This window comes from Leptinotarsa decemlineata, unplaced genomic scaffold (assembly GCF_025532065.1).
Source record: "Leptinotarsa decemlineata unplaced genomic scaffold, Ldec_3_MD MMD2_tig00000576_RagTag_RagTag, whole genome shotgun sequence".
Classification (NCBI taxonomy): domain Eukaryota; kingdom Metazoa; phylum Arthropoda; class Insecta; order Coleoptera; family Chrysomelidae; genus Leptinotarsa; species Leptinotarsa decemlineata.
Genome location: NW_027412551.1, coordinates 3,458,163 through 3,480,800, shown reverse-complemented (window position 1 = coordinate 3,480,800; position 22,638 = coordinate 3,458,163). Strand labels below are relative to the sequence as shown.

The 22,638-nt window shown below is 32.3% G+C and overlaps 2 protein-coding genes and 1 long non-coding RNA gene across 6 annotated transcripts in view; 1 reads left to right on the top strand and 2 right to left on the bottom strand.

Moving 5' to 3' along the window:
- Positions 1 to 2,242: 2,242 nt before the first annotated feature.
- On the bottom strand, positions 2,243 to 6,701 carry LOC111505259 (protein OPI10 homolog). Its single transcript, XM_023160033.2, has 4 exons — positions 6,510 to 6,701; positions 6,316 to 6,445; positions 3,859 to 4,047; positions 2,243 to 2,626 (listed from the first exon to the last, which is right to left on the bottom strand). The coding sequence occupies exons 1-4, from the start codon at positions 6,543 to 6,545 to the stop codon at positions 2,394 to 2,396; spliced, it is 588 nt and encodes a 195-aa protein (XP_023015801.1). The 5' UTR covers positions 6,546 to 6,701; the 3' UTR covers positions 2,243 to 2,393.
- A 5,058-nt stretch (positions 6,702 to 11,759) lies between these two features.
- On the bottom strand, positions 11,760 to 13,044 carry LOC111505256 (uncharacterized). Its single transcript, XR_002722095.2, has 2 exons — positions 12,926 to 13,044; positions 11,760 to 12,626 (listed from the first exon to the last, which is right to left on the bottom strand). It is a non-coding gene; the product is annotated as an uncharacterized lncRNA (long non-coding RNA).
- A 174-nt stretch (positions 13,045 to 13,218) lies between these two features.
- LOC111505255 (uncharacterized) overlaps positions 13,219 to 22,638 on the top strand; it is a 95,315-nt gene continuing 85,895 nt past the window's right edge. For 2 of the 4 annotated variants that reach the window (XR_012465243.1, XM_074174280.1), the window contains exons 1-2: positions 13,236 to 13,385; positions 15,977 to 16,190. Coding sequence is in view for 3 of the 4 variants with exons in the window: in XM_074174280.1 (XP_074030381.1) it covers positions 15,993 to 16,190 (198 nt within the window). In the remaining variant the exon portion in view is untranslated. Of the gene's footprint in view, positions 13,386 to 13,784; positions 13,902 to 15,976; positions 16,191 to 22,638 lie in introns of those variants that run through there. The other 2 variants (XM_074174282.1, XM_074174281.1) reach the window with 2 other exon arrangements.

Sequence of the window (22,638 nt, the reverse complement as noted above, 5' to 3'; positions counted from 1 at the left end):
AAATGTATGCGTCTCTATTTTTTAAATTCCATACCCATTGTTCATTTTCGTTTGATTTTTTAAAATATTTTTTCAACTCTTTATATCTTTCATATTTTAATAATTGAATTTTCATCATTTGGAAATTTGTAATCGTAATTACCATACCATAAGAAATCTTCAATTTTGCCACAAATACAACTTCTTTAAATAGGTGTTTTACTTTTTTTATTCAACATCAAAGCTGAGACTATTTTATATATTTCTTTAATTACATTTTCAAAGGACTGAAAATCTAGATGTTTATTATATTAATTTTTCAAAATCTCTCGATTTGGGTTGAATTACTTTGTTTTATCGAAAAAACGGTAATATTAAAATGCCACCACTGGATGTAAACGTTACGGCTTTGTATTTATACAAAGGTTACGGCACGTGAAACGTGATTATTACAAAAAAATATTTTGTCTTTCAGTTTGTAATCACATATATGGCGAATGAATGTTAATATGTAAGATTTTCACAGCTTTGACGAAATTCAAACGACAAAAAATGTATGTATCACAAACTTCATTCGGAGATAAACTCATTCATCTGTTCATGAAGATGAACAATTGAATGAATGATTGAATATTAATATATTTATTCAATATTTGGATAATTTCCAAACCCTTTTAAATGAAGCCTGCCCATCTTCATCTGTTCAAAATCTGTTTTTCCGTTAACCAGCTGTCGCCCCCTTACGAATGACAACCCCCAAAAGAGCTAAGGATTAACGAGATCTCACCTTTCAATGTGTGGTTCCCATCACTTCTGATCTTTTTATTCCGAACGGAACTATATAATCAAATATTAATATTTTCATTCAACGTAAACCATTTCAAAATCCTTGCCATTGAAGTATGTCTATCTTCATTCCTCATTACTTCTGTTCGTCTCCTTCACCGCAATGTGATCATGTGATACGCACTTACTTCAACAATTGTGTTTTTTTTTAGCACTTTTTCATCCGCCTCAGCCACTTTTCCATAAAAAAATCTATGATCCTCAAACGGTAGATAGAGCGTTCGTTAAATATATTTCGTTCCATTGACTCTTGTGACCACGTGGTATCAAAAATACATCTATCTGCCTGCATGGCTCCAGATTTTCAAAACAGTACCTATTGGTGTGTGCTTAGCGCCTCTGTGAATGGAATGCCAAAATACTTTCGATATCTTTGTTACATGCAGAATCAAGAGTGCTTTAGCTCGAAGTACAACTATTCTGTGATCGTAGATCCTGTGCTTCCGTCAAAAAATGTTACATAGCAAGGGGTCCATGTGATTATACTATTGTATTTCTATCCATCTTGGTATCAACACTTGACCGTCTTCGTATTAGATCCTAATCTACGGCACTTTTCATTCTTCATAAAATGAAGAGATCACCACAACTATGTTCTGTGAAAGAGATCCGACGTACTGTTACTTAACTTCATTTCACAACAAAACACTTTTACTAAATCTTCAACTATTATTCGAATGTCTATCGTCTTATTAGATCGCACTACATCGCACTGTCCGCGAAACTTGACTGTGTCGATAGGCAAGTGGATCACGTTTATATTTGACAATCGAAAGAGGTAGAAAATTCGTCGGAATTCCATCTAAGCCGGTAGCATTATTCTTGCCACGTCTAGAACGGCTGCGATAATCGAACATTCGCGAAACGTCGGTCCGGCTGGGCGCGCTCTTAGCCATGCCACAATTGGTTTATGCCTACCAGTGGCAGCCGGCGTTATTTCCTTTAGGGCATGATTTACAACAGTACTTTATCAGCATTTCATTCACAGAGACGCAAAGCGCACACCGATTAGCCAAAAAAAATTTACTCTTTAGAATGCAATGGAATCATGTTGAGAAATCCAGATTCTCGTGATTTTTTCTGCTCTGGTATCTTCATTACATAGAATATGAAAAAAATGTATAAAAGGTTTTTGATTGAACTTCACGAAGGCTACAAAACGCACTTGTTTTAGTTTTAATACGATTCCTTCACCAATGACTACTCTTATCAATGTATTTTTTATAGCAAATTTTGATGTCTTTTTAAATCCTGCAAAGCAAATTACTTCATATTTCTTTCAACTTGAATGAAATATAAAACAAGTGTTTCTTTAGTCGGATAAATAATATTAGGATATTATGACAATAAATTTTATTTTTGATGAAAGTTTGAAGGAGAAATCAATATGTTCCAATTAAAATCACATATCAACGCATTAGCATTTTGAAGTTACTTTATTAAAACATAAGTTCTCTTAACTTCATTTTCAATGTTTCCAATTAGATACAAATGAAACTGAGAGTACGAAATTTTCAGTAAAAGCTTAAAATCTAAATTCATGGTGCAAAAAATTGATGGAATAAAAATTACGATTTCCAGAAATTTGGGTTCTGTTGTAGTCTTCTCTCAAAATTTCTGTACCAATTTTGAACCGTTGATAGTGGTACGTATGTAGCTGTTGGATCAGGTACCATGTTGGATTGAGTAATAGTATAACTCAAAACAAAGTTCATAAAGTTTTCCAACATTTTTTGGGCAAAAGTAACATTTGCTTCAATGGAATTGGGAGAAGGGACATCTTGAATATTTGAGAGGGGCTCTGAAATTAAAAAGGTCATGATTTTAAAGAAAAAATACATGTTAATTTTTTGTTATCTGGACTCGCCCAAAATTTCAAAAGTTTTTGTTTTACTAATTTCTGTCTGATGATTCAAAATTTGTATGTTGAATCTACTTTTCTCTATAGAGCTTTTCACCTCCGAAAATGGATGTAATGTAAACACTTTTTCAACAACAGAACTAGAACACTGTCTCTAGGCGTGTATTTCGCTAATCAAGTTTGTATCATCAAAAAATGATTCAAACTAATTCCTTACCAAGTTAGAACCTTTTTATACCTACACAGTTTGTTATTATATTTCAATTCCTAAGGGTTATGTTAATGACTACGTTATGATACCTAATATTTGCCAGGTTTCTGCTCGTAATTATTATAAAAGAATAAATAACGTTTGAAATTGAACCTCTGTCGATGTTCATAGGTTTTATTCAATATTTTTCAATTTCGAAAATTTAAAAAGCGTCTTAAAGCACATTGTCATGTACAAGTATCAACAATATCAAGCATTTCTCATTTATTCTGTGGCCATTCTCTGAGGCATGTTGAGCTACACTAGACTTTTCTGTTCTACGAAACCAAATATGTATGAGAAATGTTTCTATGAAACGACTTTTTATAGTCTTCTTAGTCTGACTAACATAATTCTTGTCACAATCATGAGCAGATTTGAAATGAGAGCAATAGAAGAGTTAGATTACTTTCCACAGACATAAAACCGTTACGTGGAGGAATAGAAATAAGCTAGAGAATTTTGTGTCTCATCTCAATAACAGATCCCCAAAAATTAAGTTTACATATGAAATTGAAAATAACTAAGAGCTACCATTCCTTAAAGTTATAGTTATAAAAAAGCTGATAAGGATTAAGAATTGTATATTGTATGTTTATTGGAAGAATAATAACACCTTTAAGCAAGAAAAGATATAATATAGAGAAACAGTATTTTATTCTGGTGTGAAAAGTGTTTTTATTTTATTTTATACCAGAGGTTCCTCTAATTTATTCTGGTGCGGGAAGAGTGTTTTTAATAAATTTATTTTACATCAGAGGTTTGATTGTTCATTAAAAGGTAGAGTTGTTCGAAACAGTAGCTATTATGTTTTGTTTCAATTTGTACCAGTTTGTGGACTTATGTTGTCTGTAAAAATCTTTCTGTTAATTTTGTTTGAGTTCTGATAACCGAGAATTACCAAATGAAATTCTGATCTTACCTATCGAAATTCCTATTTGGGCATTGTGAACAATATGACTTTGACCAAACATCATGTTTGAATAATCTCCCATTTCATCTAGTTTCTTCAATGTTGATATCCTAAATATGGCAGAAGGTTTTTGATTCGAAAGAAATCCTAAGGGTTGCCAATTAGGAGGGGCATTAGGATCAGGCCAGCTGAAATACACTGGATAACAATATTAAATTTGAGCAATATTTGTGAAAGAAACTGTATATTTTTTAGAGAGTGGTTTAGTTAGTAAATGTCAATAAAAACTGTGGATGTGCTTTTCCTTCAATAAGCTGTTGGCCCTTACAAATGCCATCCCTCAGAAGTCGAAATTTCTGCGACCTAAAGATCAATGAGGTCTAACTTTTTAACGTGCGATTCCTAGCACGGAGCAGACGATAAGCAGTGGAAATAAAAAATGCCACAGTTGGAATTGAACCAATGTTTAATCTATGTTTCACTTCATTTTGACAAACTACTTCTTTTGATTAACACAGGTGATCTTAATTATTGATACATTTTCGGTTTCAAGTGAAATATACCTAGTATACATGGTGTTGCATTACACAATCATGTTTATATTAAAGTATTTTTGATTTATGTGAAATAAATGTATATTGTTGTTATCCATAATGTTCATGAGTTAGTTAAAAAAGTTAGTGAATAAAAAAGTTCACAAAGTCTGTCATAAGAATTGTAGCGGGTTTATGCAACAATACCAAAAAACTATATCCATTAATTAGTAACTAAGACTTTACGTAAGAGAAGTGTCGTGTTTATGCACATGTTAATATAATTACAATTAATATTACTGGAATTTTTCCCAACACCAAACCGTTATTTTAACATCTTGACATGTGTTTCGATCATCACGTGATCATCTTCAAGAGATCAAACAGTTTGATCTTCCTCTGAGAAGCTCTAAATAACTCCAAAAGAATGAAAAATACGTTAGATTTAGATAGGTTTGGTAATATAAGTTATTTGGAAAATCTGGAAAAATTAATGTTGAAAAGTACAAAATATTCAATTCCACAAAAATAAATAATAACTATCAGTTGTTGGCATTATTCTTTGAAAGACATTATATTATTTTGTGAAGGAGTTAATGTGGAAGGTTAGAAAACCATATAAAATGGAGCTATTGTTATTGAAAGAACTATGGGATATTTTCCAAAGAAAAGCAAACCATCATTAAAAAATAGGTCTGGAAAAGGAAAGACAATAAAGCCAGTAATTGGTCTACTACTTGAAGATAGCTAGATAGCCCAAAACAAGTTTGGGAGAGACTCAAAGTTAACCAGTAAAGTATTTTAATGGAAGTAGTTATGCAGAATGAACTTGCCAGAAGGTGATATGGAAAATCAACTCAAACAATCAATGGATTTTGTTCCCTGGGAGAAATTCTAGCAAGGCATCTTAATATTATCATATCTTCTCTGTAGCCTATCAGTTAGACTCTTGGAAGAAAACCAGAACCAGATATAACTCTAGAAGTAGTGAAGGGAAAACTTATTCAAGGATTCCAAAGAGAAAAAAAACAGAGCAACTACTGATTCACGTGAGATAGTACTGAAAGTGAACTATTGAAACTCACAAATAAAATGTTTTCATTGTGATAAATGTATGAAGAAAAAGCTCCACCAGATAAACAAAGTTTAGGAAAATGCTAAGAAAACTATTTATGAAGATATTTACTGTTTCAAAATAACTCCATGCATGTTTGGTACGTTGACTCCAGGGCTAGACAAGGTAAGTAACAGACAAAGACGTGCTCTTCTTTCCCCACCTCCAGTTTACTGCGAGAAACTTGCTGGAACTGAATTATACAGTTAAATTTGAGAATTATCTCTGCAAAATCATGAAAGGCAAAGAATTCACCCTGGAATTTATTTGAATTAAATCAGAAAACCTGTACCTTTCACAATAGAAAACAAAAGCAGCATTCATCACTGACATAGAAGATATAGACCTCGGAGTCCTGAAACAGTTGAAGAAGTTTTGAAGGAAAATTCTATCAAATCATTTACTTTGGTTAGAAATTATCATGAGAGGTTTGCATTAAAGGCAAATTAAGCAGACCACCATCCAATAAGTCTTCAACTCTGAATTCAAGTCTTCAATTCTGTTATTTTGGATCTAGTCCATACCAATGTTTGTGGTCCCATATACCTGGCAGAAGAAAGTATTATCAAACTTTAATTGACGACTTTAGTCGATCTACAGTTGTCTATTTATTGACAAAGAAAAGTGAGGCGCTCGAGAAGATTTATTTGAAAAATGTAAATATACTGCTGGAATATCTTCGACACAAAGAAATATTTCCCAACTTTTTCACTCTAAAGATTCAGAATTTGGTATACCTTGACCTCTACCAACTGAATCACTCGCCTTTGTTGATGAATTAAAATAAAGAACAATTAATTATTTTAACTGGTTATTTACCTTGGCCACCCATTCCCTCTGGAAAAGGCACAACTCCTGTTAGAAACACTACTATATGATTTATGTTATCAGCATCATTAATAGTAGTTACCAACTGGGTTTCACTAATTTGCTGAAATTCTGTTTGAACCTAAAATGAATAAATTGATTATAAAGGAATGTATAAAGGAGTAGTGTTATTTCAATTTTTTTACCAATCGTCCAGAAACTATTATACCAAACATTGCCATTCTAGAAACTTAAGAGGACTGTTGTTAAAACCAAAGTTTTATTTATAAATATTCGTGTTAAGTTTGTTCTGTAATGTTCTTCGACTTGACCTCAGGCGTTGAAACTTCAAACATTTGACTTTTAGGGCTTTTGGTTATGTTTTTTTATTTGATTTTTAATAAATTGACAATTGACACATTTTTTTCCTTCTTCTCTTCTACCTTGGATGTTGGGGTTATGCAGCCATATTACATTAATTTTCTAGGGTTATTATTCCATTCTTCAAACTACTTGTTTCATGCTTGCATGGAGGTATTAAAGAATTGGATGATTTACGATAATATGGATAAACACAGTCACGTTTGTCCAAGCTGTTTTATCAATATTCATCATGCCCCTTCTCGAAAAGTGACATATCTCTAATTATTGGTGCTTTTCGCAGTTTTTGCTACAGGGAAAAAGAACTCAAAAGTCTTACGGTCCTACATCACGGACTAGTGAGTCGATGAATTCAAGTTCTGTGGGAAATAATCATGTTTGATATTTGAAATCATGATTCAAGTTGATGTAGTCTAATATGTTCCCTTCACTATTAATTTAATGTTATTGTTATTTTCAACCTATATTTGAAATGATAACTGACTTGCCTGTTCTTTCTGCGCACAATCTCAACAGGATATAGATACAGAAATACATTTGAACCCAAGACATTTGTCGTTATCAAAATAATGATATATATACCTATATTCTGAAAAAAATTAAAAATTGTAATGGTAAACTTTATGTAGGTGTAGTTCACCCCGCTAAGTCACTACGTGAACGCAAAACATTTTTCACAAAAAAAAAGTTCTATTCATTAGTAATTCGTTGTATTTAATAATCTCGAACATGAAAAACAGAGCTAAAAATTAATACAAATACATTTCTTAACATTGTGGAGACTAAAATCTGCAGAATGTAGTCTCTGTAACATATAAAGCTTACATAGGCATGAAGTTTATACGAATAAAAAATGTTGATTGAAAAATTTGCTTGAGAAGAAAAATTAATTAAGGGAAATCAAAATACTTCTGAAAATTGAAAGTATGAAGTAGTCTCAAACTAAGAAATGATAATATTTAATTTTCATGTGTCATGCAAATGAGAAACGTTGAACAATTCAAGCATTCTAATACCTTCTTCAATACCTGATACAATTTAATGAACAATTTTCACTATAAAGGTTTTAGAAAAGCCGCAACATGTGTTTCGCTATATAACAGCTTCCTCAAGCGGGAGATGTTACCATGGATTTTTCTCAAGTATCGGCCAGTTCTATCCAATAATTCAAATACTCTTCTAGAAGCTGATATTGATGAAATTTCAAATATTAAAATGAAGTTACAATAACGTTATCATTCAATACTGTTTTTATAGAATAGAGGGAATGAAAGAGGATAATAATATGTAACAATGACAATTTAAAAAAATTATTACGTAGTAAAACTGGATGAAATCCAACAGTGTTTCTCATTCATGAAATTATTTATTTTTCTTGATAGATATGAAATACTTTGGTAGAATTTTTTTGAATTTGGAGGTACATAAAATTAATATTTGACCATTATTTACATTTCATTTGGAAAGTATTCAAATATAGTCTCAATTCTCTTGTAGCAATCAGAATTGACGGAATGATATATTTTCGAATTTTCATAGTTACGTTTTGTCAATTGGATGAAAATAGTTATTTTCGTTCTGAACAATGAATAAATAAGGTTCAATTGATTTCGAGGTTTATATAATTGAAGCTTTTGGTTCTAGGAATGGCAAGTTGTTAATACATTTTATCGCTTTATATTGTGATACAGAAATCAAATATTGAAGTTTTGTATTAATAAAAAAAGTGAAGATTTTTAGATATTTCAACTATAAGAAAGATCCGAAATCATAAAAAACAAAATAACTGATGACATCCTATTTCTCAGATTTTGAATATGTGTACTTCGTAACAGAGTTTGATATATGTTTGAAAAAAATATGTTTTTCCGTTAACCAGCTATCGTACCCCTACGAACGACAACCCTCAGAAGTTGAAACTTGTGCGAGCTAAGGACTACGAGGTCTTACCTTTCAACGTGTGATTCCTAATACGGTGATCAACAGTGATCAACATAGAAATCTGAAAATTTTGAGTTTTCTGTATATATGATGCTGTGATTATTGTGAAAAGGATGATTTGTGTCATCAGGCATTAGTCGCCTTTTGTATGTATACTTACAACTAGATTTTCTTTAGTTTTAACAAATTGTTCTTTTGGTTAATTTTTTATAAAAGTATTTTGGAGGTGTATATATTGTGAGAGGTGGTGTGATATTGCTCAAAAACTGGAAGAGTTTGTTAGTATTTGTAGCAAATCAATATTTATCAAATTTACTTATTTATTTGTATCCAAACAGACCTACCGGTCTAATTACATGGATAAATATACAAATATATAATATTAAAAATAATTTATATTAATTTACAAGCCATAAACATGAAAAATAAACATAAAAGTAAAAATAAAAGTGAAAATTAAAGTAAAAGTGAACTTGACACTATGATTTTTACAATATTAGTTTCCATTTAACAAACAACAAAATTTATTTGAGTAGTAATTTTAATCAGTTAGCATTATGATGATAAATTAATAATTTGTTTGATTTTAATGTTTCTAAACATATTTTGAGTTATTGACCAATCCAGATGAATGATTTTGTTATTATAATAATTTGCTAGTCGACACATGGTTGTAAGAGGAGATCTAGTAGTTCTATGTAAAACAGGGATATTAAATGTAACAGAAGAGCGCATTCTCCTTGGAGGCACATTAAATCGCAATAAAGAAAGTAACGTTGGTGAATCAGTTTTATTATTATTAATTTTAAACAAAAGCATCAAAATGGTAAGAACCCTTCGATCTTCCACAGATAGAATTTTGAATTCATGTCTAAGATAGGTAGTTTTCTAATTACATTAGAATCGGGATATACATGATGCTTTTTATAATATAGGTATGTTAAAAATTTGTTTTGAATTTTTTCTAGCAAGAATTATGTAGTCTGATATTCTCCATGGCAAATTCTTGCATCAAATTCCAACTTGGGCCTAACTGAACTATAATACAAAATTTTAAGGGAATGTACATTGGTAAAATTAAATGATTTTCTAATTAAATAACCTAGCAATCGGCTTGCAGACTTAGTTATATTTTTAAAATGTGTAGAAAAGGACAGTTAATATGTCAGAAAATCCAAAACAAACTCTTTACACAATCATCAGAACTGCAATACTCTTCTCGACGTGTGACGCAGAAATTGTTTGATTCTCTTTACGCCAGAGAGTTTCCAGTTTTATCTTTTATTATTGGACAAAATGTTTTTTTGACGATAATAGCATTCTGTCACTTGTCGATTCCGGTCACGGTGTTTTTTTTCTCAAAAAATAATTTTTATCGCAAATTAATCAGTGATGTCATTTGGCAGCTATTACAATTAATCGGTAAAATTCGTCCGATAAAAAAAGGAACACACAACTTCTTTCAAGAACTCGCCGACTGATTCAATGACAGTGGTACACGAAGGATGACACTGCCATAAGAATAGACATTGCGTATGTTCCGTTAATCGCCCAGACTCACCGGACTGGTAATTACTTTTCAGTTTATGGTTAGCACCAACGAACGTTTTTTACGGGACAATTTTACTCTATCAACTGTCACTTTGATTTGCTTTGACGCGTTGACTTGATTTGTATACAACAAGATTCTTGGGTTACCTCAATTTTTATTTTATGGATATAGCAATGTTTTTTTTGAACGAATTACTCACCGAGAGTGATAGTTCAAGTAGCGAAGAGGAAGATGGGTTGCGAGCTCGAGGTATCATGGGTAATGTTTTGAGTATTATTAAATTCATTTGAATTTGAAGAATATCACAATGGTAATGTTTTACAGTGCCACGACCTAGAGTCCGACATTTTATGGAGGAAGTAGTGGATTTTTACACAGACGTAGAATTTCGAGAAAACTTCAGGATGGACAGGGTCACTTTTAATCACATTTTGTCATTGATAATTGACAGAATATCGACAAATATTATAAAGGTCGACATACTATTACCCCAAGAGTTCAACTCTGCTTAGCTTTATGGTATTTCGGAACACCAGATTCCTTTAGGTACTTATTAATTTAATTACATAAATAAAAACATCTACTGAATACTTTCCTCATAGATCCATCTGTGGACGATTCAACGTTGGCAAAGCCACTGCTTTGAGGACTGTAAGGCGAGTTGCAGAAGCTCTATTATATATAGGCCCAAATTTTATATTATGGCCCACGAATGATTATCTTGAGGAAGTAAAAAACGGATTTCAGCGAATGGGATTCCCCAACACAATTGGTGCCATAGATGGGACACACATAAAAATACCGAAACCCAAAAACCATGGGAATTCATATGTTAACCGAAAATCTTATCCCAGTATTATATTGCAGGTAATAAGTTATATTCCAGGAATCGTGTCCTGCGATAATAAAGTATCATTTCAACATTAAATGTTGCAGGCAGTCTGCGATAATACCCTGAAGTTCACCCACTGCTATGCAGGGGAAGTCGGGGCACACCATGATGCTAGCGTCTTAAGGAGAAGTGAAATTTGGAGTTTCATGACAGAGGATGGGAAATTTCCAAATGACACCCATTTAATTGGTGACAAGGCTTATCCCTGTTTTCCAGAAATAATGACTCCCTATAAAGACAATGGCCATCTAACACATAGCCAAAAACAATATAATTTTCTATTATCTAGAGCAAGATGTACAATAGAAAGGGCCTTTGGCTTATTAAAAAAAAGATTCAGATGTCATGGTGAATTATTGGATGTGCGTTCCTCTCAGTGGAGGCCTACATATATTATTGCATGCTGTGTTCTGCACAATATATGTATTATACAAAATGATGTGCAAGATATTATTATTAATGACATTGAAAATCATGAAGAGGAAGAGGATGTCCACATACCTCAGCAAATAGAAAGAGCATGGCAACTTATGGGAAGAGTCAAAAGAAATAGGATTTGTCAAGAACTCAGTGAATGATCTCAGATCTCTTCCACAATGGCTAATGATTTAGAATAAAGGCATTTCGAAAATGGTAGTTTTATTCACATAAAAAACTATATTTCTCATAAATAAAAAACCATTATAAATATAGTAAATAAAAAATATTCAAAATCAACAAAAAATATTTAAAACAAAAAAGTATTCTTTGGAATCCACATTTGGAATAAATAACTTGAAAACAAATAAGAATTAGTCTTTTTTCGGGTGATTTTCTTTTAGCCACTCGAACATTTCTCTTTTCAAACTCATCTTTTCATCGTGTCGTTTTTGTCTTCTATTTTCTATTTCTAGAGAAGATATTAATTTCTTTGGCCTTTTACTCTCTCCTGGTGATAGGTTCCTCGCTTCAGTATTTTCTCCTGTCTTCCTCTTGATTCCACTAGTACTTGCCACCGCCACTGGTTCGAAATAAGGATCCTTAAAATAAATATTTTGTAAATCAAAAAATTTCCATACAATCTCATTCCCTCCTGAAGTGTTCAAATGTAACTTTACTTTGTCATATGTTTTTATCAGGTTACGCCACTTTTCATCACATTTGATACCACTTTTAATGACTCCTTTTTTCCATCAAATCCTGGCTTATTAAATTCCAAACCTTTATTTTTTGGTAAATTTTGGACCATCAAATTTGCTTTTATGGTTACTATATGTAGCGACTAGTAATTTAACCATATTGTCCGTCCATCCCTCGAAAACATTTATTGATTTTTCAGTAACACTATTAGAACTGGTCATAGCTACTGAATTCTTAGAACGGTGGGGCAATTCAAAATTATTTTTTGGATCTGGAGGGGTCTCGGGTATGGCATCAGAATATATATTTTTTGTTGAAAAGTCAGACATTTTCTGAGTTTGATAAACAAGGATGATTTGCAATCATATCATTGGCAATGATTTCTGGCAATTTTCCAATTCCGACATTGCAGTGGCCACAAAACAGAATATGATCTTCCTGAAAACAATAATAAAAATTGAAACAAATTTTATTACAACGCTGATTCAATGACACTCGAAAACAAAAAAATCGAGTTAATTTCGGTTTCAAGAATCAAATATCTACATCAAAGGTTCCAGTAATTATCTCGCATATGTTCCCTTATTTGATGATACTGAATCGGGAAATGATGAAACAATATCGTCTGATGTTAACTGCTTTGAAAAAATATGAATACATAAACCCCTCTACTTGTTTTTGAATACTATAGATATCCGAAACACTCCCGTACAAATGTAATGAAAAATAAAACTTACATTAATTTCCATTGTGCTTTCAGAAAAATAACTATAAAATAGGGTTAAATTCAAACTTTCAAAGAGCAAACAGCCACAAAAAATAAAAGAATGACAAGTGACAATCAACTCACCGGACTCACCGATCTCTAAACATCGGTCGTTTCGGTGACAGATAATCAACCAAACTTCAGGAAAAATTTACCATTTTTTCAGGAATATGACATTTACGGGACACGAAATAACCAACCAAAGTAACCAAGTTGATTTACGGAACATATTCATTGTATTGTTTTGTATCCTATGACAGTGACAGTGACTAATAAATGAGAAATAAAAAAAGTTCTATGTTTTGTGTAACTTGCAAGTGGAAGTCGGGTGGGTAAAACATGTTTCACTACTGTTTTTTATGAAATTTGTTTTTATAATAAGAGAAGACCACTGGAACTGAATTCTAGGAAGTTTTTCGCCGAGAATCATGGTAAATGAACCACTTTTTATACGGTTTTTAGATCATTATTAAGTAAAATTTCTTTGACATATAAGAGACAGTAGTCATTTTCGAAAAATAAATAAGAAACATGAGAAATGGTCCTTTGGTATAATTCATTTTTATGGTGGTTAGAATACAGTTACAGAGGTGGTTATAATATATTACGAATCAGTACGGTGAAATGATCTATTAAATACATCTGGATAAAGGGGCATAAGTATATTTATAAATTCTAGAAGCATGGAATAATATGTATTTTGGGGTATTCATTAATGAATGAATTCAAAGTCACTTTTGGTTTTACTGGAAGTACTTATCTAAAGGTATCGGATGGGAATATGCGGAGGAACAGTTGTATGAAAAAACTGAAGAACCTAACAAAATACTTGTCAATTATTTAGGTTCCTACTCATGTCAGACGTTTTGGCCAGGTTTTTGGCAACCATTATTAGTATAGACAATGAACTCGGTAATGAATCCCGGAGAAACTCAAAAAGACATCAGGTAAATAAACACTCAATAAAAAGTACAAGTACTTCTACCAACTTTTCAAAATATTCATGAAGCAATTTTTTAAGGGAAGCATGAACAGTAAGTTCTTTCAAATTCTTTGCAGAAGAATTAAAAAACAAGTAAAATATTTTTCTTGACTTCTGGTGTTTTTTTATTTTTGAAGGGCTGCTATATCCCTTTTTGTTTCATTCTCTTCTAACATGAATTTTGTAGGAACACTCAGGGATGAAGTGTAACCCAGTAAGCAGAAAGTGCCAGATGTCTCTTACCTGACATCCCTGCTATTTATAAATTTATTTTTACAAAATTGAAAGTACTGGGTGACAGCTAAGGTAGAGTGGTGATACGTTTGTTGTGAGATTTATCTGTTCTACTAGCTCCATCCGTAGTTTTGGTTGATATTCGTGCATTATCTGAACAAAAGAAACTTTCCAGTGTTTTGAATTTTTCAATTGCCGCCCCCAGACACTGAATTTATAATTCCAATTTCTGAGTTACAAAAAATGCATGAAATTAGTTTTTCAAACAATTTATTTCTCAATATACTATTATGAATTATTAATCTCAATATGATCGAAAAAATTTAGATAATTATTTAATTACACATCTCAAATGTGGAGATGTGTAATTAAATCAATGTGAATTTAAAAACTTTCTCAATTTTTCAAAATTTCAGTTTTTCACTCGAAATTTCTGAGTTACAAAAAATGCATGAAATTAGTTTTTCAAACAATTCATTTCTCAATATACCATTATGAATTATTAATCTCACATATGATCGAAAAAATTTCGATAATAATTTAATTACACATCTCAAATGTGGAGATGTGTAATTGAATCAATGTGAATTTAAAAACTTTCTCAATTTTTCAAAATTTCAGTTTTTCACTCGAATAATATACAGCAATTCAACCAATTCAATTATTGTTCACATATCTTTTATGTAACACAACAAATGTGTTTAATATATAGTTTTCACTTCACACAACTTGAAAAAATAAATTTTGTAAAAAAAGAAATATAATCCCTAATAATGTTGAATTCATTGATCTTTCATAGTAAATTGACAAACAGTAATGTCTACGAGTCTCTCAAATTGTTAACTTTAAAAAGTACTCATTTATTTAAATGATTAAATTTTGATGATAACCAATAATGACCATGGAATCATAACTTATATGAAATGAAAAAAAAATCCAGTTCCATAAACATAATGTTAAAGTTGATTCATGAGAAAACATTTGACGATTTTTCATGGAAAAACTTTCATTTTTATTTGAATGGTTCAATGTTCTAACTAAATTTTGGAAACTACATCCTAATTAATAGCAATTCAATGAAAGTATAAAATATTCAAATTGAAAAGATAATATTTTTTGCTTTTTTTATCTAATAATAGCCATATGTAAATTTGACAATTCAAATAGAAAGTTGAAATGTTGTGAAGACAAAGTCGAAAATCAATTAGTTGAAGTTAATTATTTCCTTTCTTTGGAAGCTTCCCACATTTTTGGATAATGATAGCGAAGTGGAAAGTGAATAATATTTTTTCTCATAATACCAGTTTAGAGATTTTGAATAGCTCACATGTCGTCGATGATATTGCTGAATGAGGAATTCAATCAATAGAATCCCATAGTGCGGTGGCATTTCTCCCCTGTATATGTTCCTGATTTATTATTGCAATGCATATAAAACCATTTCCAGATGCTCACAAACAAATATCCAGTACCACAAATTCTATACTTGTTTTTTGTTAGTAACTATATATGATATTACTGGAGTTTTATCCAAAAACCAAACCGGTTTTTTAACACCCCGATAAGTGTTTCGAACACCAAGTGATCATCTTCCAGAGGAAGACTAAACGAGTTTAAACTTTACACAAGTTCACAATTCGCTCAGAAGATAACACAGTGTGTCAAAACAGCTGTTAGCATCAAATGTTAGTGTTGTGTGAATTGTAAAGTATTATTTTCATCCTACCCATTCAATTAAAATGAATTTACACATTAGAAGCCGAAACTGTTGAACAGAAATCTTATTCATCTTTATCATCTTTTCAGTATGTAGTGTATTGGGATGTCATTACCGGTATCCCAGTATGAAGCTTTGCTGGCAGAGGTTCGTGGCCTCAGGCGGAAAGCCCAACACGTTCAGCAGCTAGCTAGGCCTCTTTTACAAAGTGAATCTGCTTCGGGTACATTTCAACCGGAATCGCGAAGAACCCTAAAGGAGTTTGGGTCACCTACAGATGATCTACCACCTTCCAGTATCAGGGTAAGTTTGTTCTGTTTTCCTTAGAAAGAGAGAATTTCATGAACATTTAACAACCTTGTTGCTATGCAGTTGAAATGATATCAATAAAATTAGAATTTTCTATTGATAAAAATGTATACTACACTTTATTTGAAATACACTCGAAGTATTGAATTTCATTTTGGGGTTGTTGCAGCAGATGTCTATTTAACAGCATTTCTACACTACAAAAACGATTTATAAGATATATGTGTAAACTCTATTTCAATCACATACAATATTAACTGCAGAAGTAATATATATTTTAGAAACAGTATTCACAAAGTTCTCGGTGACCTCGAAAAGAAGTGCGGAGCCAATTTTGTTTTTTTACCATAGGCGTGCGCTCATATAATATTGTCTTCAAACTTTCTATGTTTTTTACCACTTTTATTTGTAACTAACGTTACTGCAGTTTTGTCCTCTACGGACATTTTCAAACGTATACAATAAGTTAATTGTATTTGTTAGTTACAAATAAAAGTGGTAAAAAACATAGAAAGTTTCATTTCTCTTTTCTTCATTATGATTTCCCACCACGTAGTAACGGCTACATCCATCAAATATTGTCTTTTTTTACATCTCCCATTTTCTAATCACTTAATAATAAAACAAACAACAATAACCAACTACGAAAACTAAAAACAATAATAACAACAGCGAATAAACTGAACACAATATCAATTTCCGACCGAGATGGAGTAGTAGAAAGCCAAACACTTTCTTTCTCAAAAATTAAATTTCATTTTCTTTATACACCTCTAAAGACTCATTTATTTACAATGTCTGTAAAATATATTATTTCTTACCAGGTGAAATCAAGAAAATGGAATTCCTTATTGTTTATTGAATTTAAAAAAAAAGTTGAGTACCTTTTGGAGAAAAAGCCTGTTACAATCTTGAAGAATTCCTTCTGATATGCTCTACTATTTATTCTTTTAACTTTGTTATTAAGCTTTTTTTTTACAATTTCCACACTTTCATATAAATATTTCAATAATTAATAGAGTTTGTACTGTACCTATTTTACTTGTCATTATACACTTTACTATACAGTACTGCACAATAAAGCATATTGTCATCATTATCGTCATCATTTCACATGCCCAACATTGTGATACTAGAAAATATAGCTTTTGATTTTGAAATATTGACAATTTTTAAATAAATACTAATAGTAATGCTTTTACTTTGTTATTTGAAACTATGTAGAAGAATCAAGTTTATGAGCAGTAGAACAAAGATAAAAAGAATATTTCTAAGAAATATTTCTGAGAAAATACACCAAGATACAGCTTGTCAAATATAGGATGAGCTTACTAAATTATTTTATGGTCTTGCCCACTAGACGTGCGCTCGTTAAAAGAGGGTGAGTGTGACAAAGAAAGAGAGACAGAGAGAATTCTCAAGTCTCTTCCTAGATTTGATAAGAGTACAGTTAATTACAGTAAGAAAAAATAAATCAGAGGAAATTGAACTCTGATTACATTATTTATATTCAATGCGGATAAGCCTCCATTCTCCCCGGTGAGAACAAGTTAACTGTATTAGACCGTTTTCCGATAGTATACTATAAAATATATTTTTGAAACGGACTCACGATGTGATTTGAAAACTGTTCAAATACTCTTGAGTTATTTTCAGCCTTCTCTGGCAATTCAATCACAGGGTAGGTCAGTGGAAACAAAATACGACTGATTTGTAATGGTTGGTGTTGAAATAGAATCACTTGGACCCACCAAATTCAATTTTGAGAGGGGAAATATTTTTAACCTTGTCACTTTCATTCCCTTGTAGAGGTGGTTGGGTTAGGTTCGGTTACAGGTGAGTAGGTCTATTCAACCCTACATTGAAACCAATTCAAACTCCATCAAAGGGGGGCTTATAACGAAGTCGATTAGATTGTTTGGTGCCCCTGTTAAGCTCGCAGAACCACTTTGAATTTTTATATTTATTTTAGGCTAATTTAGGCAATATTCCAGATTTTTTTGCTCTTCAATTAACGAAGATATTGTGGGTTCTGCTAGCTTAACGTTAGGCTAGCAGAATCAACCACAGACAAAGCATTTTGTTGAATCAGGTGACTTCATGAGTTTAGGCTCCTGTTGCCCCCTATCGCCAATTTGCTATTTGTTGTTTCTAAAAAAATATCTGGGTTCTGCTAGCTTTACCATTACACTGGTAGGACCGAATCGAAATCCTTCACTTTCTGCAATAATTTCAGGCTCATTTTTGGCTCCTTCATACGCTATTGAACAACTTTTTGCTCCTTGATTGAATTGAATTTTTGGGTGATTACCACAAGCACATGTGGTAGAAGCGGAAATAATGTTTCTAAAATATTATTCAGCTATAAGTTAGATAAAAATATATTTAGAATCTTAGGCTCATTTTAGGTTCTGTTAACCCCTTATTGTCGATTTTCCATGTTTTGTAAAAAAATCAGTGTGTTCTTGTAGAATCTACTGCTGAACTGGCGGAATCAAATCAAAATTTCTCCTTTTTTAGCAATTTTGAAATTGCAGTAGTTTTGGGCTCATTTTAAAACAAATTTTTGGTACGCATTTGAATTGAATCTACACCAGCAAATCAAAGATTTTACTAGAGTAACAAATATTTCTGCTACCATTAAAAATGAAAAAAAACGCAAAAAATACTCAAAAAATGGCATCATCACTCATAAAACCCCATAAAGTCTCTCCTTCTATCCCCCAAATCTTACCGAATAACCTCTATGAATGCTGTAACGTTGGCAAGGAGATTGTTCGAAAGATAGATTCTAACAACTTTTTTCGAAGAAACATTATCAGTAATCACCCACCTATCTTCTTGATTCCAGTTCAATTAAAAATTACTTGAATCAGCCTATAAAATCAGACTGATTGATTATTCAGAAAGAAGAAATCTATTGAGCTCCAATCAATATGGATTTTGAGAGGCAAAGTCTACAACCTCACTTACAACCTAATGAAAATAAAAAATTATGTGATAGGAGCAAATGCTGTTTCTTTCATTCAGACTTACCTGACGGAAATGTATCAGTGTATCTCAGATGGAAATGTATTATCTAAAAACCAAATTATATGAGGGTTCCCCTGGGATCAATCCTAAGACTCATACTATTTATTATTGTTGAAACATGTTGAATATGCTGATGATATCACATTATTAGCTTCAATGGAAAATTCTTATTCTTATCATGAATATAAGGTTATGTCAGCAGGAGGTTGCATGTCTTAACGAGGATCTAGAAGTCATTTAGAATTGAGGTGGAAGTAACCAGGTTTAATTCAATGCCACAAAAACCCAGGCATCGGTTTTCTCCAAGAAGATGAATGTCTCTACCGGATATAATGATGTCAGTTCAGACAATTCCGTTTGTTGGGGGGTTAAAATGGACACCAATATGTCTTGGAACAATCATGTCATTGGAATTGCAAAGGCTGCCTCTCAAAAGCACCTCAGCAACTTTTGATGCTTTATAAAGCTCAGATCGAAGAAAGGTTGGAGATTTGTCGCTCTTCTATAGATACTTTCACGGGAAGTGTTCAAGTGACTTGGCACATTTGATTCCACCAAGAGCGGTATATATCAGAAATACGCGATGGACTGTGGCTACTCATCGTTTTGAGATTCAACTCAGTACACCTCGAACTTCACTGCTTAAGGACTCTTTCATCTGGAGAACTGCGATTATTTGGAATACGCTTCCTGAGAACGTTTTACCAAATGGATTTAATTTCCAGCGATTCAAATCCAATGTGAATCGCTACTTTCGCACAGACATCGCTCTGAGAGCGCCTTAAAAACTTTCCTGTAGTGCTTGTGTTTTGTTCTTAAAAAAACAAGCGTTACTCATTACACTGAATCACAACTTAATTCTGGAGGACAATTTACCGGAGAAACGTTTGGGATTAACATTTGATTGTGAGCTCACATGGATTATCAGATGATAAATCTCGGAAATAACTTAGTTTCCATCAGACATCTTTTGAAAAATGTCAACGATATTATAAATGAAGTGGTTGTTTTTATGATCTACCATGCTCTTCTGTACTGTACTATGTACTATATTATTATTATATGGGATTGATTTGTACATGTTGATAAATTTCTCATAATGGAAAAAAGGGCAATAAGAGTAATAACAAATTCCAAATTTGATGAAACTTGTCGACTATTTAAAAAATTAGATATATTGACTGTTACTTTTCTGCGATTCCAAGAATTGCATTTATCGGATATCCTGCGAGTGCGGAGAATCATACATTGGTGAAACTAAGAGGCCATTGAAAGTTCGCATTGCCGAGCACAAGAAAAACACACATCGAGGAGAAACCAGCAAATCAGGAATAGCAGAGCATGTCTGGACTCATCAACACAACATCAAGTGGGCTCAAGCTGAAATCATCCACAAAGAAGAACACTGGTTTAGGAGAAAATTCAAAAAAGCCGCGTATATGTTGTCCAACAACGCATTTAGTCAAACTAGCGTAGAGATACGTAACATATGAAAACCTCTAATCAAGCGGAACACTACCAACTCCCGCCAAACGGTCAGCTTCCGCTAAAAACCGATGAAGCGGAGAGAGGGAAGAGGGGATAGATGAAAGTGCTCTAATGACCTATAAATAGTTAGATCTCGGAGGAATAAGTCCAGTTATCACTCAAAGATGATTGTGGATACTAACAATCGAAACGTCGTGTAGTAACTTGGTTTGGAATCTTTTAATTTTTATTTTTCATTTCTTGTTGATAAGTTTTTATTTTCCATCTCGTGTTAATAGTTCAATTTTTTATTTTTATTTTTTTGTTGTTGCTTGCATTTTATTTCATTGTAATTTCAGTTTTTTTGCTCAATATAATTGTTATTTTTCAGCTAATCTTTTAAATTTTTTACAGATACTTTCAGGAATTTCAAATCAATTCATATCATATTCGGTTCTCTTCTCGAACGATGTATGTATGTAAAGGTTTTCCCGAGTATGTCCCCGGGTGAGTTTTCTCAATACTCTTTCTCTTTATACTTCTCATAGACACATTTCCCAATATTGTTGCGTACCAAAGAGTTTGGTACCCTCCCCTCCAGCTGATTAAGGGTCTATAAATGAAGTTGAGGATGATATTTGAGTGTCCCGGCACCCAGTATATAGTCAATACCTTCCTGTTCAGTTTTCAGTTTCTCATGGCACTCCAGGGCTAGTCTCGATGCCACTTTTGGCAGCTTGGCTGTTTGAAAATATTGACCTGCTTAGTTTGTTGAGTCCCAAAATTAAGCAGTTCTGATGTGCACCTTTTGGTATGTCCTTGAGCTCATTCAGCGATTCGATTTTTATGGGTTTCATGGGTATCTTTAATTTTGGGAACAGGAAAAAGTCGTAGGGGGCCAAATCTGGTGAATACGATGGCTGAGGAATGATAACGGTGTTGTTTTTGAACAAAAATTACGAACAAGCAATGACGAGTGAGTAGGTGCATTATTGCTTCTCGCAAGCGGCGTATAAACTTCAAGATAATACTCCTTATTGACCGTACGATCATGTGACAAGAACCTTCTGTGAAAAGCTTGTGCACATTTTTTTAACATAACATTTGATGCAAATTCTTTGATCCACTTTTTTCGATTGCAAAAAATCGCCAAACAAACAAAACACTTCTAACATCAACAAACTAAACATGCTGAACAGCTGAAACTGTGAACATATGTTGAGACTACAATTCCATAATAGTAGACTAAATTTTCAGAAATAATATTGCGTTCAAACGAAAAAATTACTTTCAAGTTTGTGATTCTATATAAGTATTTTATCTCATCATTTTTCCTCGTCTGTTTAATATAATTTTCGTACACCACTGCAAGAAACAGGTTAAGGCCAAAACGTCAGTTATTTCTGGGAATTTAGTGCGTACTATTTTGGAATTATAGTATAGTTTACCAACATAAAAAAATGAAAAAAACGCTAATCGAATATACGTAGCCTGCGAAATTTGAACATGTTGAAGATCATTTGTGATGACATCAATCCCTAATGGAAATAATTTTTTCCACAATTTCCGACCATCAAATATTTTTTGACGTTCCTAGAGCTCATCGATAGGAGCGTAGTTCTCTCAGAATTAGTTTCATTTCCTGAATCTGAAAATGATTTGGATATCCAAAAAGTTTGCAGTTTTACTTCTTCTAATTATGGATTCTTTTTGAAAAACATATAGTTTTTCAACAAATTTTTCAGATACTTTCGTCCTCGTGATACTTCCTGAATATTACCAAAAATGTGTTCGCGTCCGTTGACGTTTCCTTCTTCAAAACGAAACCATCTGATCCGAGTTATAAACCATATGTTTAGTATCACTCAATGTCAACAGGAAGTAGTTGAAGTATCATAAAAGATTGTTTCTGTTTCCAGCTATTTACATGTTCATTGATTGA

What these genes read in the sequence shown, in the direction of transcription:
- LOC111505259 (XM_023160033.2), bottom strand. Translation starts at nt 6,545, where the DNA reads ATGGCAATGTTTGGTATAATAGTTTCTGGACGATTG. An exon ending in TAATAGTTTCTGGACGATTG is followed by an intron (nt 6,446 to 6,509) that starts GTAAAAAAATTG and finishes TATTCATTTTAG; the next exon opens with GTTCAAACAGAATTTCAGCA. An exon ending in CCAAATAGGAATTTCGATAG is followed by an intron (nt 2,627 to 3,858) that starts GTAAGATCAGAA and finishes TTTTAATTTCAG; the next exon opens with AGCCCCTCTCAAATATTCAA.